General features: G+C 49.8%; 1 protein-coding gene across 1 annotated transcript in view; it reads right to left on the bottom strand.

Moving 5' to 3' along the window:
* Positions 1-27,303, bottom strand: part of SLIT3 (slit guidance ligand 3) — a 621,296-nt gene that overhangs the window by 45,077 nt on the left and 548,916 nt on the right. The window contains exons 20-26 of the mRNA XM_060094956.1: positions 26,932-27,064; positions 17,858-17,926; positions 15,562-15,633; positions 14,659-14,730; positions 6,217-6,288; positions 4,408-4,571; positions 2,141-2,265 (exon numbers count right to left, since the gene is read on the bottom strand). Coding sequence (XP_059950939.1) covers positions 2,141-2,265; positions 4,408-4,571; positions 6,217-6,288; positions 14,659-14,730; positions 15,562-15,633; positions 17,858-17,926; positions 26,932-27,064 — 707 coding nt within the window. The remainder of the gene's footprint in view (positions 1-2,140; positions 2,266-4,407; positions 4,572-6,216; positions 6,289-14,658; positions 14,731-15,561; positions 15,634-17,857; positions 17,927-26,931; positions 27,065-27,303) is intronic.

The following is a 27,303-nucleotide window of genomic DNA, read 5'->3' as shown; positions in this document are numbered from 1 at the left end:
GCTCTGGGGACTCTCAAGTACCAGGAACTCCAGGGGGATTCCTCCCCTGGGGCTGGGGGAGGGGGAGGTGTCTCCTCCAGCCCCCTATGCCACAGAGCACTGAAATCCAGCAGGCAGAGCCTAGCCCTTGATCATGCGGTAACTGGGCCTGGAGGTGGGGATTTCTGTCACTTATATGTTCATGAGAAAAAAAATCACCGTTGTCAACGCCTGGTCAATTAGTTCAGTTCAACTCTTTTCAGCCTCATTTTGCTCACATCCACTAGATTCGGGATGCTCCTTGGCTATCCCTCACGACCCCCTCCCCAGTGTGTGCGAGTGTGTGTGTGTGTGAGTGTGTTTGTAAAGGTTGTGGCTGGGGCTTCTAGCTTCCTTTACGGGAAACCAGCAACATGCCATCTGTTCCTGATGGCCCATTCCACACCCTGGTATTAGGGACCGGCATAGACAGTAAAGTTAAAAGGCATCCATATGACAGCTGCTGAGTACTTACTGAATGTTAGGTACTGTGCTAGGTGCGCTGCGTGTGTTACCGTACGCTTGATTCTCACAGCAAGGCTGTGTGGCAGGTCCTAGTGTGCAGATGGGAGGCCTGAGGTGCAGCCACTGGCCATCACCACCCAGCTAGGGAATGACAAAGGCAGGATCCACACCTGCTGCTCTGTGTAAATCCACAGCCTGAGTTTTCTCCACTGAATACATACAAGGGAGTTTGAGGATCCAGGCGTTTGAGCATGTTTGCTTAATTTCTAGTCTTCCCCTACAATATGTTTGTGTGTGTGTGTACACGTGTGTGTGTGTGTGTGTGTGTATGTACGTGTGTGTGCAGGGGCGTGGGTCTGGGACTCCTGTGGGTGTGAGGCCTGGGGTTGGCTGCCCGGGGCAGGGAGGCTGTCCGACTGGCCTCATAGGAAGCCTTTGGCTCTCTTGTCTCAGGCTCAGGCCCATAGGTGGCACTCTGACACTGTCTATTGGAAGCACAGCTACAGCTGAGAAAGCCACCAGGGAACCCTGTTCCCCAGCGGCAGTCTGCCCCTCAAGCTTGTCACTATACACATAAATCCCCCTGGGGACAGGACACCCGGGGATGCCAGCTCCCTCCTGCTCAGCTTGTACCAGGTGGGTGCATCAGACAGGCTGGGGACTGTCTTGAAATTCTCGACATGCCTAGTGCCTTCAGATGGGTGCCCTGGGATGGCTGGAATCTGGGAAGCCGGGAGGGTCCTGGGGAAGAGGACCCAGTCACGGCTTTGCTGACCCCAGTGAGGTGCAGTGAGGGGTTCAGCTATTCAGGAAACCTCCAGGCGAAAGTAGGAGGGGGGGCTTTGGAATCATGTAGCCCTGGGTCTTAACCCAACCCTACTGCTTACAAGCTTGGGCCAGTGTGTCAAGCCCTTTCAACAGTCTGAGGCTCAGTTTCCACATCTGTAAAACGGGAATCAATAAGTCCATCCTTACAGGGGAAAAGATGACTAAAATGCCAAGCAGAGTGCTTGACACATCATCCATACTTTATAGATGTTAATATGGAGGCAGGATAATGTGTTCTAGATGCTGCTGGGTGAGAAGAAAGGAGGGAAGGGTTATTCTGGAATTAGCCTGGATTTCTGGGGAGCACAGGAGAACTGGGATCTCTATCCCAGCCCTTGTTGGCTGATCAGACCTGTCAACAGTGAAGGCTGGCCTTTTAATCCATCCCTGTATCCTTCCCAAGCTGGAACTAGTGCTTCCAGGGCTGGCTGTCCTGCGGGCAGGGAAGGGAGGGCAGGGGAGGACCTGGGAATCACCCTGGAAGGAGGTCAGTGTGGTGGGTTCAAGGGATGCCTCTACTTGGAGGTACTTTAACTCTCTGAGACTTAATTTCCCCATGTTCAAGAAAGAAAATACAAATATTACATTTCCTCCTTATCTCACTGCATCACTGTCAAGGCTATATGGGGTCCTCTATGATGGGTGTGAATGGGATACAACTGGGCAGCCCCCAGCAGTGCTGGGGAGAACGGGAGAGTTGCTGGCAAATGCTGTTGTGGAGTGACCCGTAAAGTGGACTTATCCACTGTCCTTGGAGAAGGGAGGGTCAGCAGTGAACAGGGCCCCTCCCTGGGCCGTGGATGGTAGGGGGCGGGGCCTCCTGTCATACCTTGTAGCCGTAGGGGCAGGCGCAGTGGTACTGCTCCACGGGATCCTGGCTGCATGTTCCGCTGTTCTTGCACGGGCTGGAAAGGCAGGCATTGCACTTGGCCACAATGTTGATGTCCACTGGGCCTGGACAGCAAAACCAGAGTGTTGGTGGCAGGTCCCCAAGTAGGCTCACTGTCACACCTCCCTCCCCCTCTGCTCTGGCCCCTTCCTCAGTCAGCTACCAGCCCCTCCCATCTCTGTCCAGAGGGCAGCTGGCCCTCCGCAGCTAGCACATCCAGTCCAGCTAGAGTCCCATTAATTCAGCCATCATCCAGAGAGGAAAAAATCACAGCGGGACATCATTCAGAAGCACTTCTCAGTCAAATCAATTACTGTAATTAGCCTGATCTGATTTTGGTGCTAATCTGCAAACAATGCACCATAATTAGAAACCCCTTGTGAATCTCTTTATGTTCGGGGAGCTCTGGGCCCAGGCTCCATTTGGACCTCCCATTTTTCCTTCCCCAAACACCCCTCCTCATGGAATAGTCTGTGCAGGGCTAAGGAGGGCACAGTGCCTGGGCCAAAGGCACACATCACATAGGAAGTTCTCCTTGTAGAACCCTTGAGTCGGCAGGAAGAAGTAAGAAATGGGCCCGGAAGACACAGCAACGATGCTGATGAGGGGTTACAGTTTCAACTGTGTCCTGCTCTCCTCGGCCATCAGGGCTGGAGGGAGGGAGGCCACGTCCCTACACAGAGCTTTGTAACAGGGGCTGTGCTACCGCTGCAGCCAGTGTTGACAAAGTCCTGGATAATCAGGCCCTATTTCATGTCAGGACTTTAAATGATCCCAGGATAACAGTCATCAGTGTGGAGATTGGGTTGAGATTGACCGCAGGCTGAGTCTGACCATTTGTGAGTGGGGTGAACAGAATGGGCTGATTGAGAACCAATGCCAGCTGGCTCAACTCTGGCTTCACCAAAGAACAGAGACATCGTCTGTTCCAGGGAGACTATGTGTTCCAGGGACACAATGAAGTTTTAGAGGTAAAGTATATCTGTAAGTCAGAATAAACATTGACGCCTTAGGAGATGAGCAAAGGACATTAACAGGCAAATGTGTAGTACAAACAGAAAGTAAATTTTGGGGAAAAAATAGTTCCCCCAATAATCAAAAACAAAATATGAGGGGATATAATATTTTACCTATTGAATTAGCAATGATTACAAAATGAGATAAAATAATGCAAGGGTCTGATGAAAACTGCACTCAAACGATGCTACTGGGAGTGAAAGTTGGTTACAACCCTTTCTGGAAATCAATTTGGCATTAAGTGTGAAAGCCTTAGTAATGACCATATACTTTGGCTCAGTAATTTCTGTTCTCTGAATCTTATTTAAGGACATAATTTTAAATAGAGAAAGACATTTATGCAGCCGTGGTAAGAAAAAAAATGGAAATACTCTGAAAATTCAAAACCAGGAACTGGTTAAAGAAGTTATGATGGAGTGTTACAGCTTGGTGGTTGAGACCATGCACTCTGGAATCAGAAAGACCTGGAATTCTCTTAACTGTGTGATCTTGAGAAGTCATCTAACCTTAGTAAGCCTCAGTTTTCTCATTTTTAAAAGTAAGACTACTACTAAAGTAGACCCCACAGAGGTACTGGGGAATTAAATAAATGACTCCATGGAAAGTGAGAATTAAATGAAGTAATACATGAAAAAGTGCTTAACATAACGCCTGCCACGTAGTGAGAACCCAGCAGTAGTTTGTTGTCATAATAATCACGCAGTCAAATCACAATCTCACGTGCCCAAAATGTGCTGTAATAAAACAGGAAAATGCTTATGCTCTAAGATTGTTGGGTAAAAAATGCAGGTTAGGGCTTCCCTGGTGGCGCAGTGGTTGAGAGTCCACCTGCCGATGCAGGGGACACGGGTTCGTGCCCCGGTCCGGGAAGATCCCACATGCCGCGGGGCGGCTGGGCCCGTGAGCCATGGCCGCTGAGCCTGCGCATCCGGAGCCTGTGCTCTGCAACAGGAGAGGCCACAGCAGTGAGAGGCCCGCGTACCGCAAAAAAAAAAAAAAAAAAAAAAAAAAAAAAAAAAAAAATGCAGGTTAAAGATTTTCTCAACTATGCAAAAATTTGTAGAGTAAGAGGTCAACGAGGAATATGTAGAAATGGCAGCAGAGGGACTTAGGGGAGCGAATGACAAGTGGACCGTTAGATGCAGGTCCACATCGGTTTCAGCATCTGAGAGGGGTGAGTCAGCACCTACCTTTGCACTGGAAGCGGTGGGTGGGTGTGGTGAGTAGGAGTCGGTCAGCCATGGGTTCGGGGCTACTGCAGCGGGCGATGCCAGGCTCCTTGTACCCGGCCTTCACCCACTCCGACAGCCAACGCAGGCTGCAGTCGCAGTGGAGTGGGTTGGTTCCCAGTGCCCTACAAGGCAGAGCAGGAAGTCAGGCTCCCCCGCCCAGCTTGGCCCATAGGCCCTGTAGTCTTGGTCCTCTGGAAAAGCAGAGTTTTCAGACTCTGGCTAGATTGGGGGTGTCTGACAGGAGGACCAGCAGAGACTTCACTGGGGTGACAGTCCCTGCAGATGTTTCAACCCCACCCAAGCCCCTCCCATCCCTAAGGCTTTGCTCTCACCTACCCTGGTAAGACTCCATCCTCAACTCACTCCCAATCTCAGCCCCTCCAGGAGGCTTCCTGCGCCTCTGGCCATTGATGATCTGGCTCTCTTGCCCCACTAAAGGTTGCCCTGGAGGATGTACTCTGCAGAGAAGGTTTTGATACCCAGCAACCTAGGAAGCAGCTTCAGACCACTGAAGGAGCTCAGAACATGCCGCCCCCAAATATGCTGCTTTGTCTATTGACTATTTTGAGCTGAAGGCACTTGAGAAACAGCAGATGCTGTTTCTAGCTAAAAGCAGGTCATATTTCCTATGAGAAAGGTACCCTCCCCGGGCCAGGAAGAGAAGGGAGTTGATACCAAAATGGATCTGTACAAACAAACCTACTAAAATAGCGCTGATCTTCCATCAGTTTCTGCGTGATTTCCTAGTCCCGGTCCCATGATTTACCGCCCCTAGTCCAAGCTCCTCTGTCATGTCAGAGCCCCACGCTTCATCATTCTTTGTGTAAAAATGGTATATAAGCTTTGGGGCCCAATGGCTTCTTTGGGTTTTCATTCTCCTTTTGAAGACTCCCTCATGCACATAAAACTATTAAATACATTTGTATGCTTTTCTCCTGTTAATCTGTCTTATGTCAGGCCGGCCACAGAGCCTAAGAGAGTAGAAGGAAGGTTCTCCTCCCAGACACCACTCAGCTTACAAGTGCAGGGGAGGGAAATGGTATCATCCAGTGCAGACACCTCCAAAGTGCTGTTTGAGGAAGAAAATACGAAAACTTCTGCTGATTTTTAACCATAGCCTTTAACATTTCTATTTTTTGAATGTTTTATAATATGCATACATAATATATCCGTGTTGTATATGTGCACAATACAAAAATAATTAAATATACAGACAGCAGGTATACAAACTCAAGCACTTTCACTGGCAGAGGTATGTAATACCTAATATTTATGGGCCTCAGTCTCCCCTGTGTAAAATGGGAGGGGACTACCTGATGCCGAGTGTAGGAAGAATATGTGCTTTGGCGTCAAGGCAAACCTGGATTTGAACCAGGTCTCTGCCACCTACTAGCTGTGCGACCCTTGGACCAGTTCTTCAGCCTTTCTTAACTTCAGTTTCATCATGTCTAATAAGGAGATAAAAATGCCTTACTGCTGTAAGAAACATATGAGATAATTCATCTAAAGTGTTGAGCACACAGTAAGAGTTTTATGTTCATTCTTATTAAATATTTACATTGTTTACATAATTGATTATGTCTCTGAAGGCATCTGAAGCAGAGAACACAAAATGTGCACCATGTGGGTACCTTTTTGTAAATAAAACACACTCTGTTCACATGGAAAGAACCATACTGGGGAGGTAACGCTGATAGTATTATCTCTGGCATTATAATCTTTTCTGTTTTGAGGAGATGCACGTGGGGGAGAAACAGGGCTACTTACAGATGGGAAAGAGAGGTCAGGTCATTGAAGGAGCCTTCGGGAACGCTGGAGATGTCGTTGCCATGGAGGGTTCTGAAGCAGAAGCACAGGTCAGAAGGTTAACCCCCAGTAACAGCTCTGAACTCAGTACACTCTCTTGGCGTCCCAGGCTGGCCCAGTCATGCCTCTGAGCATGCAGAGCCCCACTGCCAGCAGCAGGAGGGGATGTCTCCTTCATTGTCCCGTGCACGGAGGTTTCCGTGCCTAGATCAGCTGCAGGGATGTCGGGAGTAGAGGGTTAGGGAAAGACAAAGATGAATCAGACGGACTTGGGATGGAATCAGAAATCAGTCCCTTTCAGCTGTGGAGCATTGGGTGAGTTACCTTCCTTCTCCTGGCCTCCATTTTTGCACCTGAAACATGGAGACAGAGCCATCTAGTGAAGGCACTGGGGTTTCAGAGATAATGTGAAGAACTATGGTCGAGACCAGAAGCTCTGGAGCTGGGCTGCTTGACTCAAACCCTGACTCTGTCACTTACCCGCTGTGTGACTATGGGGAAAGTTACTTACCCTCTCTGTGCCTTGGTTTCCTATCATAAAATGGGAATGAGAGAAAGTAAAAAGATTTGCCGCAGAAGGTACCCTCGGTTGTGGGTACATTAGTCCACGTAGAGCCTGGCATTTTCTAAGTACTAAATGGTTAACCTTATTAATATTTGTAAAAGGTCTTGAACAATGCCTGGTACAGATCAAGAAACTGGTTCCCTTCATATTCACCTAGAGAGATTTTAGGGAGATTGAGAAATGCTATCAGTCCCAGCTCAGAAGACAAAGGGAAGGGGGCACTCAGCTCCTGGGGAGACTCCCTGGAGCCGGACACTCATCTTTGTGGGAAAGGGTGTGGCATTACCCACACACACATGTGGGTGTTGTTCTTGTGTGCACCTGAGTGCATTATCCGACAGTGTGTCCGAGGGGCCAGGCAACCTGCTTGGGTTTAATCATGCCTCTCTCCACCCTGTGGTGTAATAGCTGAAAGCTATGCTCACTTGCAGGGTGGTGGCACATACTGAGCTTTCAATAAGTGCCTGGAGAACAGGTTTTTGAAAGAAATTGAAGGAACATGGCTCCGCTGCTCAAGTAAAAACATGAGCAAACCCACAATTCGTGGGTTATACCCTCCATGGAAGGATTAGTCATCCACTGCATACAAAAAATCCCCAAGCTGACTCACTTTGGGGCTGGCCCGTGAAATGCAAGGACTGACATTCGTAGAAACTCAAAGGTTTCCTTAGTGGCTGCTGGGCACCGTCCCCTGGGCTGTGAAAGGAGCCCTAGTTAAACAAAGGGGGTGATTAACGTTGACTGTGAAAGTGTAAACAGGATAGTAACTTATGAATCTGCTCTTCTGTTTTCCTTTTAGCTGATGTGAGCTTGCCCTGGGTCTTCAGCTGAAATATAGATGTGAGCTTAATTACACTTAATAATGAGCAGAGCCTCTCAAAGCTGACTGAGCATCAGGGCTAATACACATACAGATTTCTGAGGCCCATTCCCAGAGATTCTGATTCAGTGGGTCTGGGGTGGGACCTGAGGTTCTGCATTTCTAACACCCACGTGCCAGCGCCCCCCACCCCGCCCCCGCCACCAGGTCCCTGGTCTCCCTGAACGGCAGGGTGAAAGCTTTCCTTGAAGCTTAGGCAGCCAGGAGAGCAGGGTGAGGGTACCCAGTCCTCTAAAGAGTGTTCGTGGAAGCTTCTCACCTCCCTGAGTAAGAAGGGGCTAGAAGCACTTCCTCACACTTTTATCAGTATCATTTAGTCTCTAATCCACGTGGTTATTTATGAATCACACCGGCTCCGTCTGCTATTAACTTGGATGACTTCACGGCTGCTTGCTGTTTGGCGAATGCACCCAGCCCCACCGTTAATCATTTCAGAATGCGGCTCGGGCCCCTGGAGAGGCACAAAGCCCTAATTTAAAAACACCAAATGACCCAAAGGCAGCTTTGGTACTGTGACCCCTGCAAGTCGCACTCCCATTTATTATGAGCTGATCCGCTGAGGTCTCTATAAACTGCAGAGTAATGGGGCTGTAATTTACTGGGACAATGCTAAAGAAATCTGCCTACACTGTAGTTTCTGGCTCCTGGTTTGGCCCCCAAAGAAGGACTCTTGCATGTCCAACCACCGTCCTAAAGGATGCCAGGGGAGCAGCACAAATGTGCCCTCCCAGGAAGCACTAAGCACTCCCCCTTTCCCTCTCGTTCTCCCTTACACCTCACAGGGAGCTGGTGCAGGCAAGCGACTCTGAACTGGGCATGACTCATCTTCAAGCATCTGGGACTCTTTTTTCCCTCCTGACTCTTAGGAGGTGTTAAGGCAGACTAGGGAATTTCAGGATGCAGATGAGGACATCATGAGAGCAACTGAAGGGCATAACCATCCCCTGTCAGTTCTGGGTTGCCTGAATCTGGGTCTCTGAATCTCTAGGTGCTCACAGTTTGTATGATAGATGACGGGAACTATCCTCATCCTAAAGGTGGGATGCAGTGGGTGAATTCTCTTCTGAGCAACACAGGCCACTCCCAGGTGACCTGGAGTTTAAGGTCTGGAGTCAGACAGCCTGGGTTCGAATCTCTATTCTGATAATCACTGTCTGTGTGACCTGAAACAACTGACATTATTTCTGTGCCTCAGTTTTCTCATCTCTAAAATAGAGGAATTCTTAGTATCTACTTATAGCAGATACCTTTTGGGGGGTGTGGGTTGATCAACATTCTTCTCCTCTTTTCTGTAACAGTTCCTCCCTCTTCCATTAGGGAATCACCCCTCCCCACTTCTGAGTCCAAGTGGTCTGGCCTCATGGGCAGAGCTATGGACCAGGTCTGCCCAATTGGAGTCACAGTGACTGGTTTGAGGTTGAGTATGTGACCTAAGTAGGCCACTGAGAGATATTTCTGGGGCTTTCCTTGGAACTACTAGGACAGAGGCAGTTTCATTTTGAGAGGCAGAAAGAGATGCATTTCTGACAGTACCACTGGAGTACCTGCATCCAGCCATAGAATCTAATACCTACTACTGCATTTTTCAGTTACCTGCATCGATAAATTCTCTTTTTCTGCCTAAGGTGGTTTGAACTGATTTTCTTTTCCTTTAGTCAGGAAGGGATCTAATATACTGCTTCCTAAGCTAGGATTTAAAGATACAATGCAGGTGGTTCAGCTGGTGCAGGATGCAATGCAGGGCCAGCCCACGGTAAGCCCTCACTCGGGTCAGCCACGATTATTGCAAGCATCGTCATGACTCCTTCCCCGCTATGTTCTTGGACATATTTGGGGCCATTCCTCTCAAGGCGTTACCCGCTTAGAGTAGAAGCGTGAAGGTATGCAGCCTATCATCCCAAAGGAGCCCCGTGGAGGATTCCAGGAGACACACTGAAGTTTGACAGAGCTGCCCTGTGTCCATCACCTTTCGGCCCACGTCTTTCATGCCACCCCACTCATTAATTCTCATCCCAGGCCTCTCTGGGCAAGGAAAAAAACACTCCCTTTTTAAAAAGGCCATGTCCCCCCCCAGTCTTCAAGAAAAGTCTGAAATGAGAGGCAATAAAAATAGATGATAACCTACGACGGAGCAGGATGGAAGGAGATGGAACACTGGGCTAGAAGCCAGGAGACATGGGTTCCAGCCTTGGTTCTGCTCCCACCTTATGACGGGTCGGCAGCATCTCCTCCTGTTCTCACACCCAGAAGCCACATTCCAGCCAAAGCTGGAGCTTCCTGGACATCCCACCCCTCCATCCCCAGGCACATGCCCTTCCTGACTTCCAGGCTTCTGTCCAGTGCATTTATATTTTCCCTGCCTAGAATGTTCTTCACTCCCATCCCTATTTGGGTAACTCCCTCTGGCATCCCAGGCTCAGCCTTGGGAGCAGAAGTTAAGAGCAGGGATTCTGAGAGTAAACAGTCTTGGGTTCAAATCCCAACTTTACTCTCTCCTCGTTGTGTCACTTGGGGAAAGCTACTCAATGTTGCCAAGCCTCTGTTTCCTCATCTGGGAAATGGGGATAATGGTGGTATATTCTTCATAGAATTGATGGGAAGCGTGAATATGACAATGTAGCTAAAGCATTTAGCCCAGTGTGCAGTGCAGAGTCAAGGTTTAACAAGTGTCAGCAGTGATAACTACCTCTCAGAAAGTCTTTTTTTTTTTTTTTTTTTTTTTGGTACGCGGGCCTCTCACTGTTGTGGCGTTTCCTGTCTCGGAGCACAGGCTCCGGATGCGCAGGCTCAGCGGCCATGGCTCACGGGCCCAGCCGCTACGCGGCATGTGGGATCTTCCCGGACCGGGGCATGAACCTATGTCCCCTGCATCAGCAGGCGGACTCTCAACCACTGCGCCACCAGGGAAGCCCCAGAAAGTCTTTTTGATGGCCAGTACTGGCTTCCATGCCTCTCACTTGTATTCCTATGGCTCTTTCACAGGCATCACCCTGTACTGTAGTTGTTTGTCTATTTCCTGTTCTAGACCGTGTGATCTCTGAAAGCGGGAACTGTGCTATATTCACTATTTGTGCCCCACCCGCCGCGGTATTTAGCCTAGCATTTAGCTCACAGTGGGCATTCAGGGAAGGATGAAGAAGTGAATGATGTGAGCAAGTCACTGAACCTTTCTGAATCTGCCTCCTTGTCTTATAAATGAGTGGTTTGGACAGGGTTTCTGAGACTCACTCCCCACTTCTAAAATTCATAATTAAACTTTTTTTTTTTTTTTGGTGGCACAAAAGGGCCACACCAGGACCACAAGGAGTCACCTTTTGGCTCACCAGAATCGCCTGATGTTCAACAGCTGGTCAAAAATGGAATGGGATTGTCTGGGAAGCGAGCGAGCTCTTAGTCTCTGAAGGTAATCAAGCAAAAGGGCAAATGGAGCCCTTTGCAGAGATGTTGTAGGGAGGGTCCATGCCACCAGTTGAGCAGTGGTGAATAGCCGCATGTGCATAAACAGCAAGCACAGTCTTATTTCAGGGAACAGGAGCTAAAAAAATACGGATGATGAATGATAATCCTGCTCGCTCCCTCACAAGCACACACTGACACAGTCCTGGCGCTAACTGATTCCAGGTGGCCCTCCTGCAGCTGGGGCTGGGGGGTGACAGTTGGGACCACACGCACACAAGGCATGTGGCTCGGCGTGGGGCAAAGATCAGGGAACACACAGATCCCCAAAAAAGGACTAGAACGTCCTGGAGGATGTTCTCTTCTGGCTATTTTTAGATTAGGAGTGAGGTAGGAGAAGTATATTTTCACACAAAGTTTTGTTCTCAAAGCTCCTTGACCAATATCCTGTCTCTGAAATGTATTCATATTCACCCACCAACACACACACACACACACACACACACACACACACACACACACACACACACACTCTCTCTCTCTCTCTCTCTCTCTCTCTCTCTCTCTCTCTCTCTCTCTCTCTCTCTCTCTCTCCCCCTCCTTCTCTCTCTCCTTCCTAAATGTCAGGTCTTTCTTGCTGCTTTCCAGAGCACTTTTTGGCCTTTGTCTATGGCTGAACCTTGCTGTTTATCCTGCTTCCTTACCCCAAACTGCCAGCATCCCTGGGTCTCTGGTTATTTCTGAAATTCTAATCAAATTAATGAAACCCGTTAGAAATGTGAAAAGAATATATGAATGACCACATGCAGTTACAGGTACTGCAATTTCTGATTTCCAAAATCCTGTTTTGCTTCCCAACCCCCCAAATTATAAATATGTTACTGTCTTCATTCATCTTTAACTTTGTCTTCATTTACAACAGAAATGATTTGATATTACCCGTTAGCTATCAATGGTTTTTTTCATTTATTTGCCCATGTTCCCTTATAGTCCTTCATGTTTATCAATGTTATAATTGATACGGTTACAGTTACTAGATAGCAGTGTGGAAACCTGTTTACCACATAGTGTTATGCGGAAAAATAAACCTAATTTGTATATATGACACAATTGTACATATATACAGTTATAATTGTAACAATATACAAATTAGGCTTATTTTTCCACATAATGCAATGTGGTAAACAGGTTCCCACTCTGCTATTAGTTTTCCTCTTTTAATAATTGCACTTCATCGACTGGTTACATCATGCTTTACTTAAATATTTCCCCACTGTGGCCTTCTGGGTAATATTTAAAATTTAGGTTAAAAATTACAGTGCAACCAAGATCTTAATGCAGAGAACCCTTCTCTCTTTTTGGATACCCTTTCGTAAAAATTCCTAGATGTGCAGTTACTGGGAGAAAGGATACAAATATCCTTTAAAAGAAACGCAGCCCATAAACATTTTAATTTTTCCTGCCTTGGCCCTTATGCAGAAAATGGTTGCTCCCCACTGAGGTAGATAGTTGGAATGAGGGCCTCTAAGATCCTCTTTTATCTACAAGAGCCCATGGTTCTAAAATGATGGTGCAAAAAGCCTACTCATTCTGAATTCAAGAAGCAAGCACAAGTGTGTTGGATGTTTTATGTGGCCTCCTGGTGAACTAATGACAGCACTGCTTATGGAGTGACACCAACGAGGTGCTGAGGAAGGAGGAAATCCTGGATAGGGGGGTGATGTGCACCCCACCACCCTGGTAGACAGACAGATGGACAGGCAAACGGTCTCTTTCTCCCTTCCACATGTTGAGCTGTCCCAACCAAAACTACTCTAATTATGAACATAGGCACACGGATCCCACTGAAATGGCAGGTCACACCCCCTGGCAGCCAAGCTATGCCCAGAACTGGAAGACTGGGATGGGGGGACAATAGATTGGGATTGAGGGGAGATGGTGGGGGTGGGGTGCAGCAGGTCCAGCCCCAGCCAATGAGATGAGCCCATCTCCCGTTGTGTTCAACTCAAAACAGGGAAATGGTTCTGCTGATGTTTCCATTCTCAAGCTCCCCAGAGAAGATAGATAATAAATAAGTGACAGTAACAGATTGCACACTGCCAGCACGGGTACTTCTTTGCCCCCCACAGAATTGATTTTTAATAACTGCACAGATGACATGTGGCAGGAGTTGTCGCTGACACTGGTGTTTTGTGGGCCTCAATAAATCACATCAGCCTGGAGGCTCCGAAATGGACCTGCTCATTGGGTGCTGTCTGCCAACCGTAACTGGGTCCTGGGAAGGATCCCGGGGCTCTGAGTCAGGAGGCTGGATTCTGCAACCTCCTGACTGCTGAATCTTGGGCCAGCGACTTCACCCATCTGGGTCTCAGTTTTCCCGTCTTTAAAATGGACATAACCCTCTCAACCGCATAGCATTATGAGGCAATGACCATGAAAAGCCCCATAAAATATGGTTTTCACTATTATAGTCATAATGGGCCAGAAGGGAAAGAAGTTGATAGGTTTGGGGGCAGAGCGTCTGGCATCTCTGTTCTCATGGGAATGTCATTCAAAGGATCCTCACTTGCCAGCAAAATAGGTGCAAGATGGGCAGGCAGAAATATCAGGTGACAATGGGCCCAGGGTTGGGGTGGCAGTGAGGTGCCATTCCTGCTCTTGCAAGTGCTCATGTGATAATAGTCATAACAAATGAATATAAAGTGTCTACCATGGGCCAGAGCTGTGCTAAGTGCTTTACGTACAATATCTCATTTAATCCTCATAAGACCCTGTGAGGCCATTACCATCGTTATCTGATTTCATGATGAGAAGACACACAGCTAGGGAGGGGCAGAGCTATGCCTGGAAAGCAGGGGACTCCATGGCTATCTTGCCTTTGCTCAGAGCTCATCTGCCTCAGTTAGCTGTCCACTACCCTTGTGTAGGCCAGGGCCAGGCAGGTATCATAAGGTGACAAGAGGTGGGTGGGTGATGTGCAGGCTGCAGACTGCAGAACTCTGTTCAACGGGGCGGGATGGCTCAGCCCTGCAGGAATGCAGAGGGGAGCCCTGGGAGGCCAGGTCTCTCCATTTTCCAAGAGAGTGTAGAAATCAGGATTTATATGAGAAACCTCCTGATATTTAAATGTTGGCAACTTATTAAAACTTTAAGGATACTTTATGAGTTGACTCGGCTGCGAACGGATGGCTATGTGTGTGCGCTGGCCCTGCACAGTGTGCTCTGCTAGGGTACAGAATATAATTGCATAGAACTGCAGATCCTAATCCTCGCAAGGGATGTGCTATGGATCCCATTTTGCACATAAAGAAGTGGGAACTCAGAGGAGTTAGTGATGTGTGGCAGGTTCCACAGAGGAAGTGAGCTGGAACAGGGAGTGACTGACTCTTAAGCATGAGCTCTCTCTGCCCCATTGAGCAAATTAAGAGTGTTGGGTTAGGGGAGGGGCACATGGCGGGCAGAGTGGGCTCTGAGCAAGGAAGAGCAGGGAACAGGAGTGCTCAGTCCTGCCTGCTGTTACCCAGTGAAGTAGAAGTAGAAGTCAGCGCACTGGGGTACTCACAGCACTCGGAGGGACCGCAGCCCATTGAAGGAGTGGATGGGGATGCATCGCAGCCGGTTGTAGCTCAGGATCCTGTGGAAGAGGACACACAGGCTCTGTTGGTTCTTCCTGTTCTTAGCTACTGATGCATGCGTTGTCCATACTGGACCAGTCAAAGCAAATGGTTTCTTTACCCTCCTAATTTTTTTTTTTTTTTTTGGCGGTACGCGGGCCTCTCACTATTGTGGCCTCTCCCGTTGCGGAGCACAGGCTCCGGAAGTGCAGGCTCAGCGGCCATGGCTCACGGGCCCAGCTGCTCCGTGGCATGTGGGATCCTCCTGGACCGGGGCACGAACCCGTGTCCCCTGCATCGGCAGGCGGACTCTCAACCACTGCGCCACCAGGGAAGCCCTACCCTCCCAGTTTTAATAGACTGACAAAAAGCATCCTAGGGATAAGGGAGAGAGAAACATTCCCCGTCACTCCAGGAAGCTCACTGGCTTCATTTCCCATTTTCCTCGTATGCTCCTTAGCAGGCTGGCTCCCTAACCAGCTCTGCCATCACCTCCGTCTATTGTCAGATGGTGAGTGCTCACAGTGTACAGAGCTAATGGGAAATAAATGGGTCTGAGCAAAATATAACTGTGTAGGGAAACCCTCACTGGGAGAGAAAATTCACACATCACAGAAGGTATTCCAAAGAGGAACTTCTTCAGAAGTAATTAGGTGCCAACTCCTCTCTAACCACCCGGACAGTGGAGTTCTGACCTACTCTGTTTTCCTTCTGATGATTAAGGTCTGCCCTGTGCTGGGTCAACCACAGCCCTGAGGATCGCTAGAGCGGAGCATGTAAGCCTGAGGGGAAAGAGGAAGGATGCACTTAGTATCAGGCCCATGTTAATCACAGCAGCTCACTGTACTCACAGGGTGGAGAGGTGAGACATGTTACTGAAGGTGTAGTTGGTCAGCATGCCAATGCTGTTGTTGCTCAGGTCACTAGGAAAAGTAAGCAGAAGGGTCACATTGTACTGTTAGTTGCATCCAAAGGGGGTCGTTCCCAACTTTCACACATGCATGCACGCCTGCTATCCATCCATCCACCCATCCATCTGCCTGTCTGCCCACCCACCCATGCATCCATTCATCCATCCACCCATCCACCTGTCCATATGTCCATCCACCCATCTGTCCGTTCATCTATCCATCTGTCCGTCTGCCCATTCATCTGCCCATCTGTCCATCTGCCCATCTACCCATCCATTTGTCCATCCACTTATCTTCCCATCCATCCATCCACCCATCTATCCATCCACCCATCCACCCATCTGTCCATCTGTCCATCCATGCATCTGTCCACCCACCCATCCATCCATCCACTGGTCTGTCTGTCCATACACCTATCTGCCTATCTGTCCATCCATCCATGCATCCACCCACCCCCCACCCACCTTCCCATCCATCCACCCCCCCCACCTTCCCATCCATCCATCCATCCATCCATCCATCCCACCCCCACCTTCCCATCCATCCATCCAACCAACCATCTGTCCATCCACTTATCTTTCCATCCATCCATCCATCCATCCATCCATCCACCCATCTATCCATCCACCCATCTGTCCCTCCATGCATCTGTCCATCCACCCATCTGCCCATTCATTTGTCCACCCACCCATCCATCCATCCACTGGTCTGTCTGTTCATACACCTATCTGCCTATCTGTCCATCCATCCATTCATCCACCCACCCCCCACCCACCTTCCCATCCATCCATCCATCCATCCATCTGCCCATTCATCCACCCATCCGCCCATCTGTCTATTCACCCACCTGCCCATTCATTTGTATATACATCCATCTGTCCACCCATCCATCTGTCTGCCCATCCATCCACCCATCCACTCATCCTCCCCATATGTCCACCAGCCCATCCATCCATCTGTCCATCCACCCATCTATCATCCATCCATCCATCTGTCCATCTGCCACCCATCTGTCCATCTGTTGGCCCAGCTGTCCATCCATCCATCTATCCACCCATCTATTCACCTATCCACCCATCAGTCCAAATGTTCATTTTTTTTACTGAAGACTTATTCAATCAGTCATTCCACCAACTGTCGTTCATTCATTCATCTACTTATTCAGCTACTCAAACATTCAGTGGTGTCTATCCATCGATTTTATTCTACCAGCAAAACATAACACATAAGGTAACAATTTCTCCTTGTTGTAGTGCTTTTTCCCCCTGATCAATTCTTCTCCTCACAGCCCCTCCACCATCCCTCTCTTCCAGCATTCATTTATTCCATCTTATCAGATTCTCTCTTGGGGGAATGAGGTTGATGGAAGTGTGGTCCTTTGCCAACTGCAAGCTCCAGCTTCTCCCCGAGGATAAGTATCCAAAGCAGTGGTTTTCAACATCAGCTGTACATTAGCATCATCTGGGGAGCTTTAGTTCTCCGAGGCCTAGGTTTCATGCCCAGATATTCCACTTTAATTGGTGTAAGGCAGGCTTGAGCATCAGTATTTAAAACAAACCCCAAACTACTGTGATATATAATCAGCTGGGGTTGAGGGCCATTGCTCCGGGGCTCCCTGCCCCCTAAGCAGATGGGGCATCTTTCAACAGCACTTGCCCAAGGATCCTGGGTGCCCTCTAGGCAAGGCAGTGAGGGACAAAGCTCAAGGGCTCCCCAGCTTCCTGGGCCCCGCCCATGCCCAGCAGCCCTGCGCCTCATTCAGAGGTTTTCCTGGGTTTTGGCCGACTTGGAGCCAGTAGCGGCTCCCACCTGAAAGATCCTCAATTTGAACCAGCTGCGTAGAACATTTTCTGAGTAACTAAAGAAGGAGAAAGAAGAAATGCCAAATTTATGCTTTTGGCAAACCTAAGTGCAGCCACAGCTTGCAAGAAACTGAGGGATCTCAGGAATTTAACTGGGAGACCAGAAGGTCAGAGGCTCCAAGCCAAGGAGGAAGGTGCCACAGGTGGCCAATGAGGCCCGGATCTGGGTACCTCTGCATGAAGTCCTCACTGGGTAAGACCTGGCACATCTGGCCGGCCCATCCCTCCCAGCTGCCTCTTGCCACTCCACCCAGAGGGAAAAGTGCAGGAATGCCCCCAAAGCCTGCAGCGCTGCCCTACCCACCCTCTGCATCAGTCTCCTGTGCTCCCTAAGGACAGAAAATGAAATATCCCACCAACGCTGGGCTGCTTACATGAGTGTCAGGTGTCGGAGGGTGGGCAGCTCCTTGGGCACGGCTGTTAAGTGGTTTCCTTCCAGGTACCTGAAAGAGAGGTGCAGAGTCACGTCGGGCAAAGAGACACTGGGCACACTGCCGTTATCTCAAGATGCCTCTCCTGACTTCCCAGGCTGGATTGGGTCCCTGTGTTGCTCTCTCATGGCTCTTTTTTCCCCCCACTTCAAAGCGTATACTACATTTGTCATCTAATATTTATCTGTGTGATTGCTCAACTAATGACACTTTTCCCCACTGGGCTGCTAAGCTCCATGATGGCAGGGCTCTTGCCTAAAATTGCCCAGGGTTGGAGCCCCCTAAGACTGTGTACAGAGCGGCACACAGTAGGTGTTCAGTAAATTATTTGTTGAATAAAGCACCCACTTTGTACCTGGCCTGCACAATACCCTTACATGGCAGGGATTCACAGTTGAGAAAACAGAAGTTCAGAGATGTTAAAACGCTTGCCCAAGGTCACACAGCGAGTGGTTGAGTTAGGACTTGAACCCAGGTCTCTCTGACTGCAGTTTTATCACAGTTCCAAATGGCCTCTATTTAGCTACCGGCAGGTGTGGAGAGCTGAGCCATTAAGAACCCTAATTCCGTGTTGAGTATTTCTGATATGCATCTGGAAGCTGAGGAGACAGGGCATGTTCCTGGAGCCCTGTGCTCTAGTCCCCAGCAGGAGGACCACATGCAGGATGGGACAGGGATCAGAATGAGGCCACACCAACAGAAGGAGACCCCTCCTGAACGGGCAAAGGCTGAGCCTAGACCGGCCTGGACCGTGGGGTCCTGTGCCAACCTGCTCATCAGACACCCGAGCGTGGTTGAAGACAGAGAAGGAAGTCGTGTTTTGATGATGAATTACAAAGGTTATGACTACCCTAAAGAGGGGACATGGGCTGATTCATTTATCCCCACCCTCGCTGTAGACCCCTTTCCCTGGGCTTCCTGTTGCTCTAAGGACAACACAGCAAAATCTTTAAGATGGCTTATAAGGTCTGCTCCCGTCTCCTGGGTGAGTCTCCCTTGATACAAAGCCCTCGTAGCCTCCTCGCCCGTAACAGTCAACGTCCGGCCGCTGCTGTTCGTTGGTGCCTGGCCTGCCTAAGGCTCCACGAAGGCAGACCCTAGGTCTACCTTTTCCTAGCTCAGGGCTTCTTAAACTGTGCTGTACATAGGAATCACCTGGGACCTTGCTAAAAAGCAGATTCTGATCCAGTAGGTCTGCCATCAGTTTGGAGAGTCTGCATTCTTGATAGGCTCTTGGGAGATGGTGGAGCTCATTCATGGTCTACAGGCCACATTTTTTTACATTTATTTATTTTTTTGGCAGTAAGCGGCCCTCTCACTGTGGTGGCCTCTCCCGTTGCGGAGCACAGGCTCCGGACGCGCAGGCTCAGCGGCCATGTCTCACGGGCCCAGCCGCTCCGCGGCATGTGGGATCCTCCCGGACCGGGGCACGAACCCGTATCCCCTGCATCGGCAGGCAGACTCTCAACCACTGCGCCACCAGGGAAGCCCTACAGGCCACATTTTGAGTAATGAGGTGCTAACACACTGCCTGGCATCCAGTAGACCCAGCACAAAATGACTGAATGGGATGAAACGGGTTAAAATATGATATGGGTAAGTGTGTCAGTGACCAAACCGGGCTTAGCTTTAGGGACAACTTGTCCTTACCTTACCTTAAAGGTAAGGCATTGGGCATTACCTTAAATTAAGGCCAAGTGACTTTATTCCCTTGGCTGGCCCTGAGGGATCCTCGTGGCACAGAACATTGGGCAGGACCCCACACGGTCTCTGGTTGCCATGGCATGTTGGATTAATGTCCCTTTGGTCCTCAATCTTTGTTGTACATCTATTGCTCTAAGAACTATGCTAGACGCTGGGGGAGATACAAAGATGAACCAGACCCCATTTCTGCCTTCAGGGAGCTTGATCATCTGACTTAAAATTCAGCCGTGCACACATGTTTAGATTATGCCCTCAGGCAGAGGAGCTAAGAGAAATGTATTCACTGATGTAGTCATTTATTCAGGCAGAAATATTTATTGGGCAACTGCAATGTGCCAGGTATCGTATATACTGGTGAATAAGATAGGGGTGGTGCCTACTTTCTGGCATTTAAAAATCTAATGTGTGTGTGGGAAGGAAGGAGAGAGTGAGAGAGGGAGAGAGAGGGAGAGGGAGGGAGAGAGAAGTGACACACACATAAAGTAACATAAATTACAAATTGCAATGTGTGGTTTGAAGGAAAGGAACAAGGTGTAGTGACAGACAATGCCAAAGCTTCCTGAAGAAAGATGCAGCCAAGGAGGAGATGCAGCATTGGAGACTGCAGCGTGGGGAGGGCCCTGAACTTGAAGGAAAGGCTGGGGAGGCCAAAGTCTGGTGGGTGAAGGGAGGACAGTGGGAGGTGGGGCAGATCACACTGTGGTCAGTTCATTCACCTGTCAGAATGGCTATCGTCAGAAAGCAAGAAACAACAAGTGTCAGCAAGGATGTGGAGAAAAGGTAGCCCTCGTGCGCTGCTGGAATGTAAAATGGTGCAGTCACTATGGAAAACAGTATGAAGTTTCCTCAAAAAACAAAAAATTGAACTACCATACATCCAGTAATTCCACTTCTGGGAATTTATCTAAAGAAAATGAACACACTAATTTGAAAAGATACATGTACACCCCGGGCTTCCCTGGTAGCGCAGTGGTTAAGAATCCGCCTGCTAATGCAGGGGACACAGGTTCGAGCAGTGCAGAAAGTGCAGAATGTCCCTGGTGACCTGGCAGGGGACACAGGTTCGAGCCCTGGTCCAGGAAGACCCCACATGCCACGGAGCAGCTAAGCCCGTGCACCACAACTACTGAGCCTGCGCTCTAGAGCCCAAGTGACACAACTACTGAAGCCCATGCGCTTAGAGCCCGTGCTCTGCAACAAGAGAAGCCACCACAACGAGAAGTGCGCGCACCGCAACGAAGAGTAGCCCTTGCTCGCCGCAACTAGAGAAAGCCCGCGTGCAGCAACAAAGACCCAACACAGCCAAAAATAAATAAAATACATAAATTTATAAAAAAAATACATGTACCCCAATGTTCATAGAAGTCTTCTTTACAACAGCCAAGCCATAGAAGCAACCTAAGTGTCCATCAGTAGATGAATGGATAAGGAAGATGCGGTATATATACAATGGAATACTACTCAACCATAAAAAGAATGAAATTCTGCCATTTGCAGCAACATGGATGGACCTAGAAGGTATTGTGTAAGTAAAATAAGTCAGACAGAGAAAGCCAAATACGGTATGATTTCACTTAAATGTGGAATCTAAAGACCAAAATAAAGCAGAAACAGACTCCCAGATTCAGAGAACTGGTCGTTGCCAGAGAGGAGGGGGCCGGGGGATGGATGAAATAGGTGAAGGGGGTTAGGAGATACCCATTTCCAGCTACAAAATAAATAAGTCACAGGGAGGAAATGTACAGCATAAGGAATATAGTCAATAGCACCATATATGATGATGGATGGTAACTGGTCTTATTGGGGTGATCATTTCATAATGTATAGAAACATTCAATCACTATGTACCTGAAACAAATACAATATTACATGTTAATTATAACTCAATTAAAAAACCCCCCAGACTCCCTAAAAACCAAAGTGCAAAGAGAGGCCATGACTGCAGACAGGTGCAGGGGCCGGCGTTTTGGAGAGCTTCCTGAATGCCTTTTCCCCAGCATCACCTGCAGGACATTTACATTTTGTGTGGACACTGGCCCTGCCCCTCATCAGGGGATGGCGGTGGAGGGGCAGGCGTCTGAGGGGAGGCTGCCAGCTCTCTGCTGGGCAGGTAGGCTGCAGGCATGGCGGGATTCCGAGGTCTATGCAGGCTGAAGGAGGGGAGACAAGCCGTGCTGGGCCGCCACCTGGTCACCTGCAGGAAGTGCTTTGTGGATGAGTGGCTAGGAGGGAAGCTGGGAGGCAGAAGCTGGATGAATGCGCAGGGCTGCTGGGGAGGCGCTGGTCCAGAGAGCATCTCTGCTAGAGGGAGACTAATTAACCCCAGGGGAGGGAGCAGCCTGCAGGAGTCTGGCCTCAGCCTGGCAGCACTCTCTCACCCTCTTCCGCTGCTCGTTTTCTGACTCTCTCTCGTTTGTTTGCTACAATTACTTAGCAAACTTGAGGCATCTAAGATGAAACCCAGGATAAAACACCGAAACCCCAAGTCTCCTTGCTGGGGTGTTTTTAGAAGACCCTGTGGCAAGCACATCGGAGGCTGGGCCTATGGCTTGGGCTTGCTGTGTGGCTTGAGGTATGTTACTCCACCTCACAGACAGCACAATGACAAGGACAATAACAAAACCCAGACAAAATTCACCGGCATTAGCTGAGGTGCACATGCCAGTGCTTTGGGAGAAAGACGCTCGTCCGTTATCTCCTTTAATCCTCTGGCGTTGGGGGGTGTATTTTGCTGGGTATATTTGTCCATTTCGTTGGCAAGAACACTGAGGTGCAGAGAGGTATAAACAGTAAGCTCAGGAGCTGGGATCTAAACGCAGATCTGTTGGACTCCAGAGCCCGAGAAGTCAGCCCTATGCTGCTTCACCTCTCCACTCTGTGTCTCTCATTTTCACTCTTGGCCGCCTCAGCCCAGGAGGATATGCTCTACTCTGTAACTGATTTGCTAACCCTCACTAGAATGTAAGCTGCACGAAGCTGGGTGTTTTGCCAGTTTTGTTTCCTGCTGTATCCCAGAGCATAGTATGCTCACCTCAGCTCATAGTAGGGCCTCAAATATTTGTTGAATGAATGAATGAATGAATGTGGTGAAGGGCTGTTCACAGGACCTTGGATTAAAAAGGCAAAAACCTACAGTGGTGTCAAGGAGTGCCCTTGGCCTGGCCTAGCTCCATCTGCAGGGCAGGCCGTGCTCCACAAATGCATGCACTTGCTAAACAGTTGAATAAATGCACAAATGACCACTAGGATTCAGGGATGCTGACAGCATCCTCATCTGACACAGGGAGGTTCAGGACCCTGGACGATGGGCAACATGACACAGATGATTCTGGAGCCTCTGGAACCTACCATGCCAGCCTCCCTGGGCTCTAGCCTGGCTCTGGTTAGGACTATGCTGATTATATCGGCCTCTCTCCCTGCTTAAAATCCTTCCCGGTCTTCCACTGCTTGTTGGAGAAGGGCTACCCAACTCTTGCTCAAATCCTGCAAAGCCTTCTGTGGTCTGTCCTGTACCAGTCAGGATTCTCCAGAGAACCAAATAGGAAATACAAATATATTACATATACACATATATTAATACACACACATATGTAGAGAGAGAGAGAGAGAGAGAGAGATGAAGAGAGAATTTATTCTAAGGAAGGTCAGGCAGGCAGACTTGAAATTCAAGCAGGACTTTTATGTTACAGTCAGGAGGCAAAATTCCCTCTTTTCCAGGAAACCTCAGTTTTTTGTTCTTAAGGTCTTCAGCGGATTTTATGAGGCCCACCTCCACGTTAGAAAGGGTGATCTCCTTTACTTCAAAAGCCAGCTGACTGTAGATGTTGATGCATCTACAAAGTACCTTCACAGCAACATCTAGCTCATGTTTGCCCAACAACTGGGCACCACAGCGTGGCTGAGTTGACACACGAAATTAACCCTTGCAGTCCCTGCCTGCCTCTCTGGTTCACCTTACAGCAAACTCTCCCTTGACCTCTGGCTCCACCTCCACTGACCTTACCCCTCCTCGAACGCCCCACACTTCCCTGATACCATCCCCCGCACCCCCTGGGGACATCCTTTACGTGAATTTGTGATGATGAGGCAGAACCATGTCTGTTTTGCTCACTAGAGCATCCTTGTACACTAGCAGGCAACAGTAGATGTTCAGGAAACATCGTCTGTGTGATGAAGACCCCAGAACTCCCCAGGTGCTGTTGCATTGGCACTGCGGAGCCAAGTGGGAGCTGCGAGGGAGCTGTTTTAAGTGCAGAATGTCCCTGGCGACCTGGCATCGAGGCTCAGAAGATGCGGAATCAAAAGGTTTCACTTCAGAAATGCAGACGCAGTTGTGTGGGAAAGCGCTCTTTGTAGGAAGCCCTTCATGAACACTCTGAACTCCAACGTTGCCTCTAGCCTGCAGCCCAGGCCCCGGAGGGACCCCTTCAGAAGACTGCACTCTTGCCCTGCCAGCCTTAGAACTACTAGAGCATTTCGAGCAGGTCAACCTTTGCGTTGATCTGCATTTAAATGCTCTGTTTCAGCCCCAGCGCAAGCACACGAGGACACGGCTGCCTCGCATGAAAATCCACACGGAGCGTTGAATGGATTGTTCCCCATTTCTGTTTCGAGCTTTGTGGTGCTGACGAGGGCCGCACAAAGCATTCTTCGACCTACTGAATGGTGAAGGAGCAGGAGGGCAGCCACCTTCCAGGAGCCCCAACTCCAAGCCAGGAGTCCGACTGGGGGCCTGGGGTGATGCACGGACAACTCCGGAGTCGGGCAGCTGAGCCTCATATTCAGGCTCCACTAGCTAATAGCTGTGTGACCTTGGGCAAATTAATTACCCTCTCTGAGCTTCTGTTTCCTCATGTGTAAAATGAGGTTGATAATAATCACCACCTTGAAGTGATAATGAAGATTAGATGAGACTTTCTGTGGAAAGCCTTGGAGTGGTGCCTGGCTCTAGTATCTCTGAATTATTCAATACAGTTTGAATACATATATATACATATGTATATACTTAACCTCTCTGAGCTTGCATTTCATCTGTTTACACGCACAGATACATTCATACATATACGTGCACACACATACATCTCCCCACCCCTTCTCACTGAATTAAACTTAATTTTGTTTTGTAAGTTGGCAGCTCTGCCCGAGAGAACTAATGAAGCCAAGGGAGCTGGAAAGCCAGTGTTGGAAACACTGAATCTGGACCCAGCCAGTGTCCCTGAGCAAGCAACCTCCAAGCCCCAGTTTCCTGGGCCTGCCAGCTTTCACTTTCTCTGGCGTCTCTTTTCTTGCCTCCCTCTCCCCTCCAGGAGATGGTCTGGGAACAGGGGTGAGGGCTGCCCTCCTTGGCGAGCTCTGGAACCCACGTCTGGCACAGGAAAGCACCATCATTTCCAAAGCAGGAAATCAGGTCTCCTCCCAAAGCTCTGAAGTTTACCTTATAATTACGGCCAATTATCTTTGCCATTTCAATCTGTGTTTCATGAGCTTTGGGGAAAAGCGTCCGAGGGCCTGTTTTCATGGCATTTTCTTCTCTTTGACACGTGACACTTGGCACTCAATTAGCCCAGGAAGGAGGCATGTACCTGGGTCACTTCCTGCAGTCCCCACCCCAAGCCCAGCCCAGCCGGGAAAGGGCGTGGAGCTCATGCACATCTCTGAGGGCACGGCCCCAGCCCAAACCCAGGGCTGACACAGACTTTTTAGCAACTATCCCGACTTTTCCTTCTTTCCCTTGGGCTGGCAGCCCTTGTTACAGCCTCGCTGAGTGTCAGGAGACGCCGGGAGCTGTAACACACACCCAGGAACCTCTCAGCCATTCTAGACCAGAGCGTGGTCAGCTTCCACCCCATGAGGCACTGGCAAGAGCCAGAGGGCGTGTGCTAAGCTGGCTCAGAGGAGGGGGTGTGCCTGGGGTCTGGGCAGAGAGGGCCAGAGTGAGAGGTGGGCGGTGGCGTGCCCCGGCCGGGCCCTCTGGGTTTCCGCCAGCCCCTCTCCTGGCCTGCGCCCTCCCAGCACACGGCCTCAGCTCGGGCAGCCTCCCTCCCTTCCCATCATCCGCTCCTTGCCCTTTAGATTCCAGCTCCACCCGCACCGCCCTCCCCAGAGCAGCTTTCTCCAATCTTCACATCGAAGTCAAATCTCCCTACTTTCGGATGTCATAGCAACCTTGATTCCTCTTCTTTGTAGGGCTTTTCACGGCTGTCATGTCACATGTGCTTCTGAGATGATCGAGTGAATGTCAACCTCCCCCACTAAACCGTGAGCCCACGCGTGGAGGGGTCACGCCTGTTTTGTGTACCACTGTCTCTCCAGTGTTAGCAGAGTGCCTGAGGCAAGCGGCACCCGACAAATGTGTTGAGTGAATGAATGGGAGACTGAACGTGGCTTGCATGCCTGTGCCAGTGTGTGGTGTTCACCTGGCCGCAGCTGCTGTGCTCCTGGGACATTCTCGAGAGGCCTCCCTGCCTGTGGGACTCTTTGAGCTTCCCCGGGGGCAGAAATAACGTTTTATCCACAACAGTAAGAGCCCTTCAGGAAGAGAAGGGCCTCTCTTTCATTTAACTGGGAGCTTCTGGGGCAGGAGGAACCCCTGAGGAGTTAGTGTCAGGAGCTTGGGCTATGGAATAAGAAGGCTCCTGGGTGGAGAGTGAGCAGAACCCAGAACTAAGATCTCATCTGTAAAATGGGTGGGATTTTTTTTTTTTTTTTTTTTTTTTGCGGTACACGGGCCTCTCACTGCTGTGGCCTCTCCCGTTGCGGAGCACAGGCTCCGGATGCGCAGGCCCAGCGGCCATGGCTTACGGACCCAGCCGCTCCACGGCACGTGGGATCTTCCCAGACCGGGGCACGAACCCGTGTCCCCTGCATCGGCAGGCAGACTCCCAACCACCGCGCCACCAGGGAAGCCCAAAATGGGTGTTTTTAAGGTAGAACAGGAACGTATTTGTAGAAGTGCTTGGTAAGCCATAGTGCCTGTGGGCCCATGTTCTGACGATTATCCTGTGCTGTTTCTGGTGTCACACTGAGGGACTATGGAGGAGTCTAGAAGGCAGGGTGCAGAGCAGGGGACTGGGGGTGCTAGAGAAAACGAGACAACAGCCCTCCCACTTGTACTCTGGATACTCGTCACCTGCCAGGCAGAGGCTGGGGGAGGGGAGCTTCCTGTCCCCTGCCCCTGCTGAGGTTCTGACAGCACCTTGCTGGGGCCCGTTCAGGTAGGGCACCCCCAGGCTGTCTTGCTTGCAGGGGTGAAGTGTGACGGATGCCCGTAGTGGCAGGATTACAGGGTGTCAGTGGTGGTGGGGGGTACTTACAGCTCCGTCACGTCCTTGGGGATGCCTTTGGGGAGGGTGTGGAGCCCCTTGTTGCTGCATCGCACCACCGTCTCCATGCAGGTGCACTGCTCCGGGCAGCGCGGCCCCAGCTGGCAGCTGCTCTCGTCATTGCCTGTGGAGACCCGGGGAGTGAGCATGGCGCAGGTGGGCGAGGTCCATTCCCCGACCCAGCCGCCTGCAGGAAAGGGAAGCCCTCCACTTCGAGCCAGGACTGGGAATGAGGAGCTTGCTGGTCTTATCCGTGGTTGGAAGGGAAAGAAGATGCACCTGGGCCGGGGAATAGGGCTGCCCATCCTCTACCTCATTTAACATAAAACAAAGACGCTAACAACTTGATTAACCAGGTGTTAG

Source organism: Mesoplodon densirostris, chromosome 3 (genome assembly GCF_025265405.1).
Source record: "Mesoplodon densirostris isolate mMesDen1 chromosome 3, mMesDen1 primary haplotype, whole genome shotgun sequence".
Classification (NCBI taxonomy): Eukaryota; Metazoa; Chordata; class Mammalia; order Artiodactyla; family Ziphiidae; genus Mesoplodon; species Mesoplodon densirostris.
Note: the sequence above shows the minus strand (reverse complement) of the source record. Positions and strands in the feature narration are given on the sequence as shown.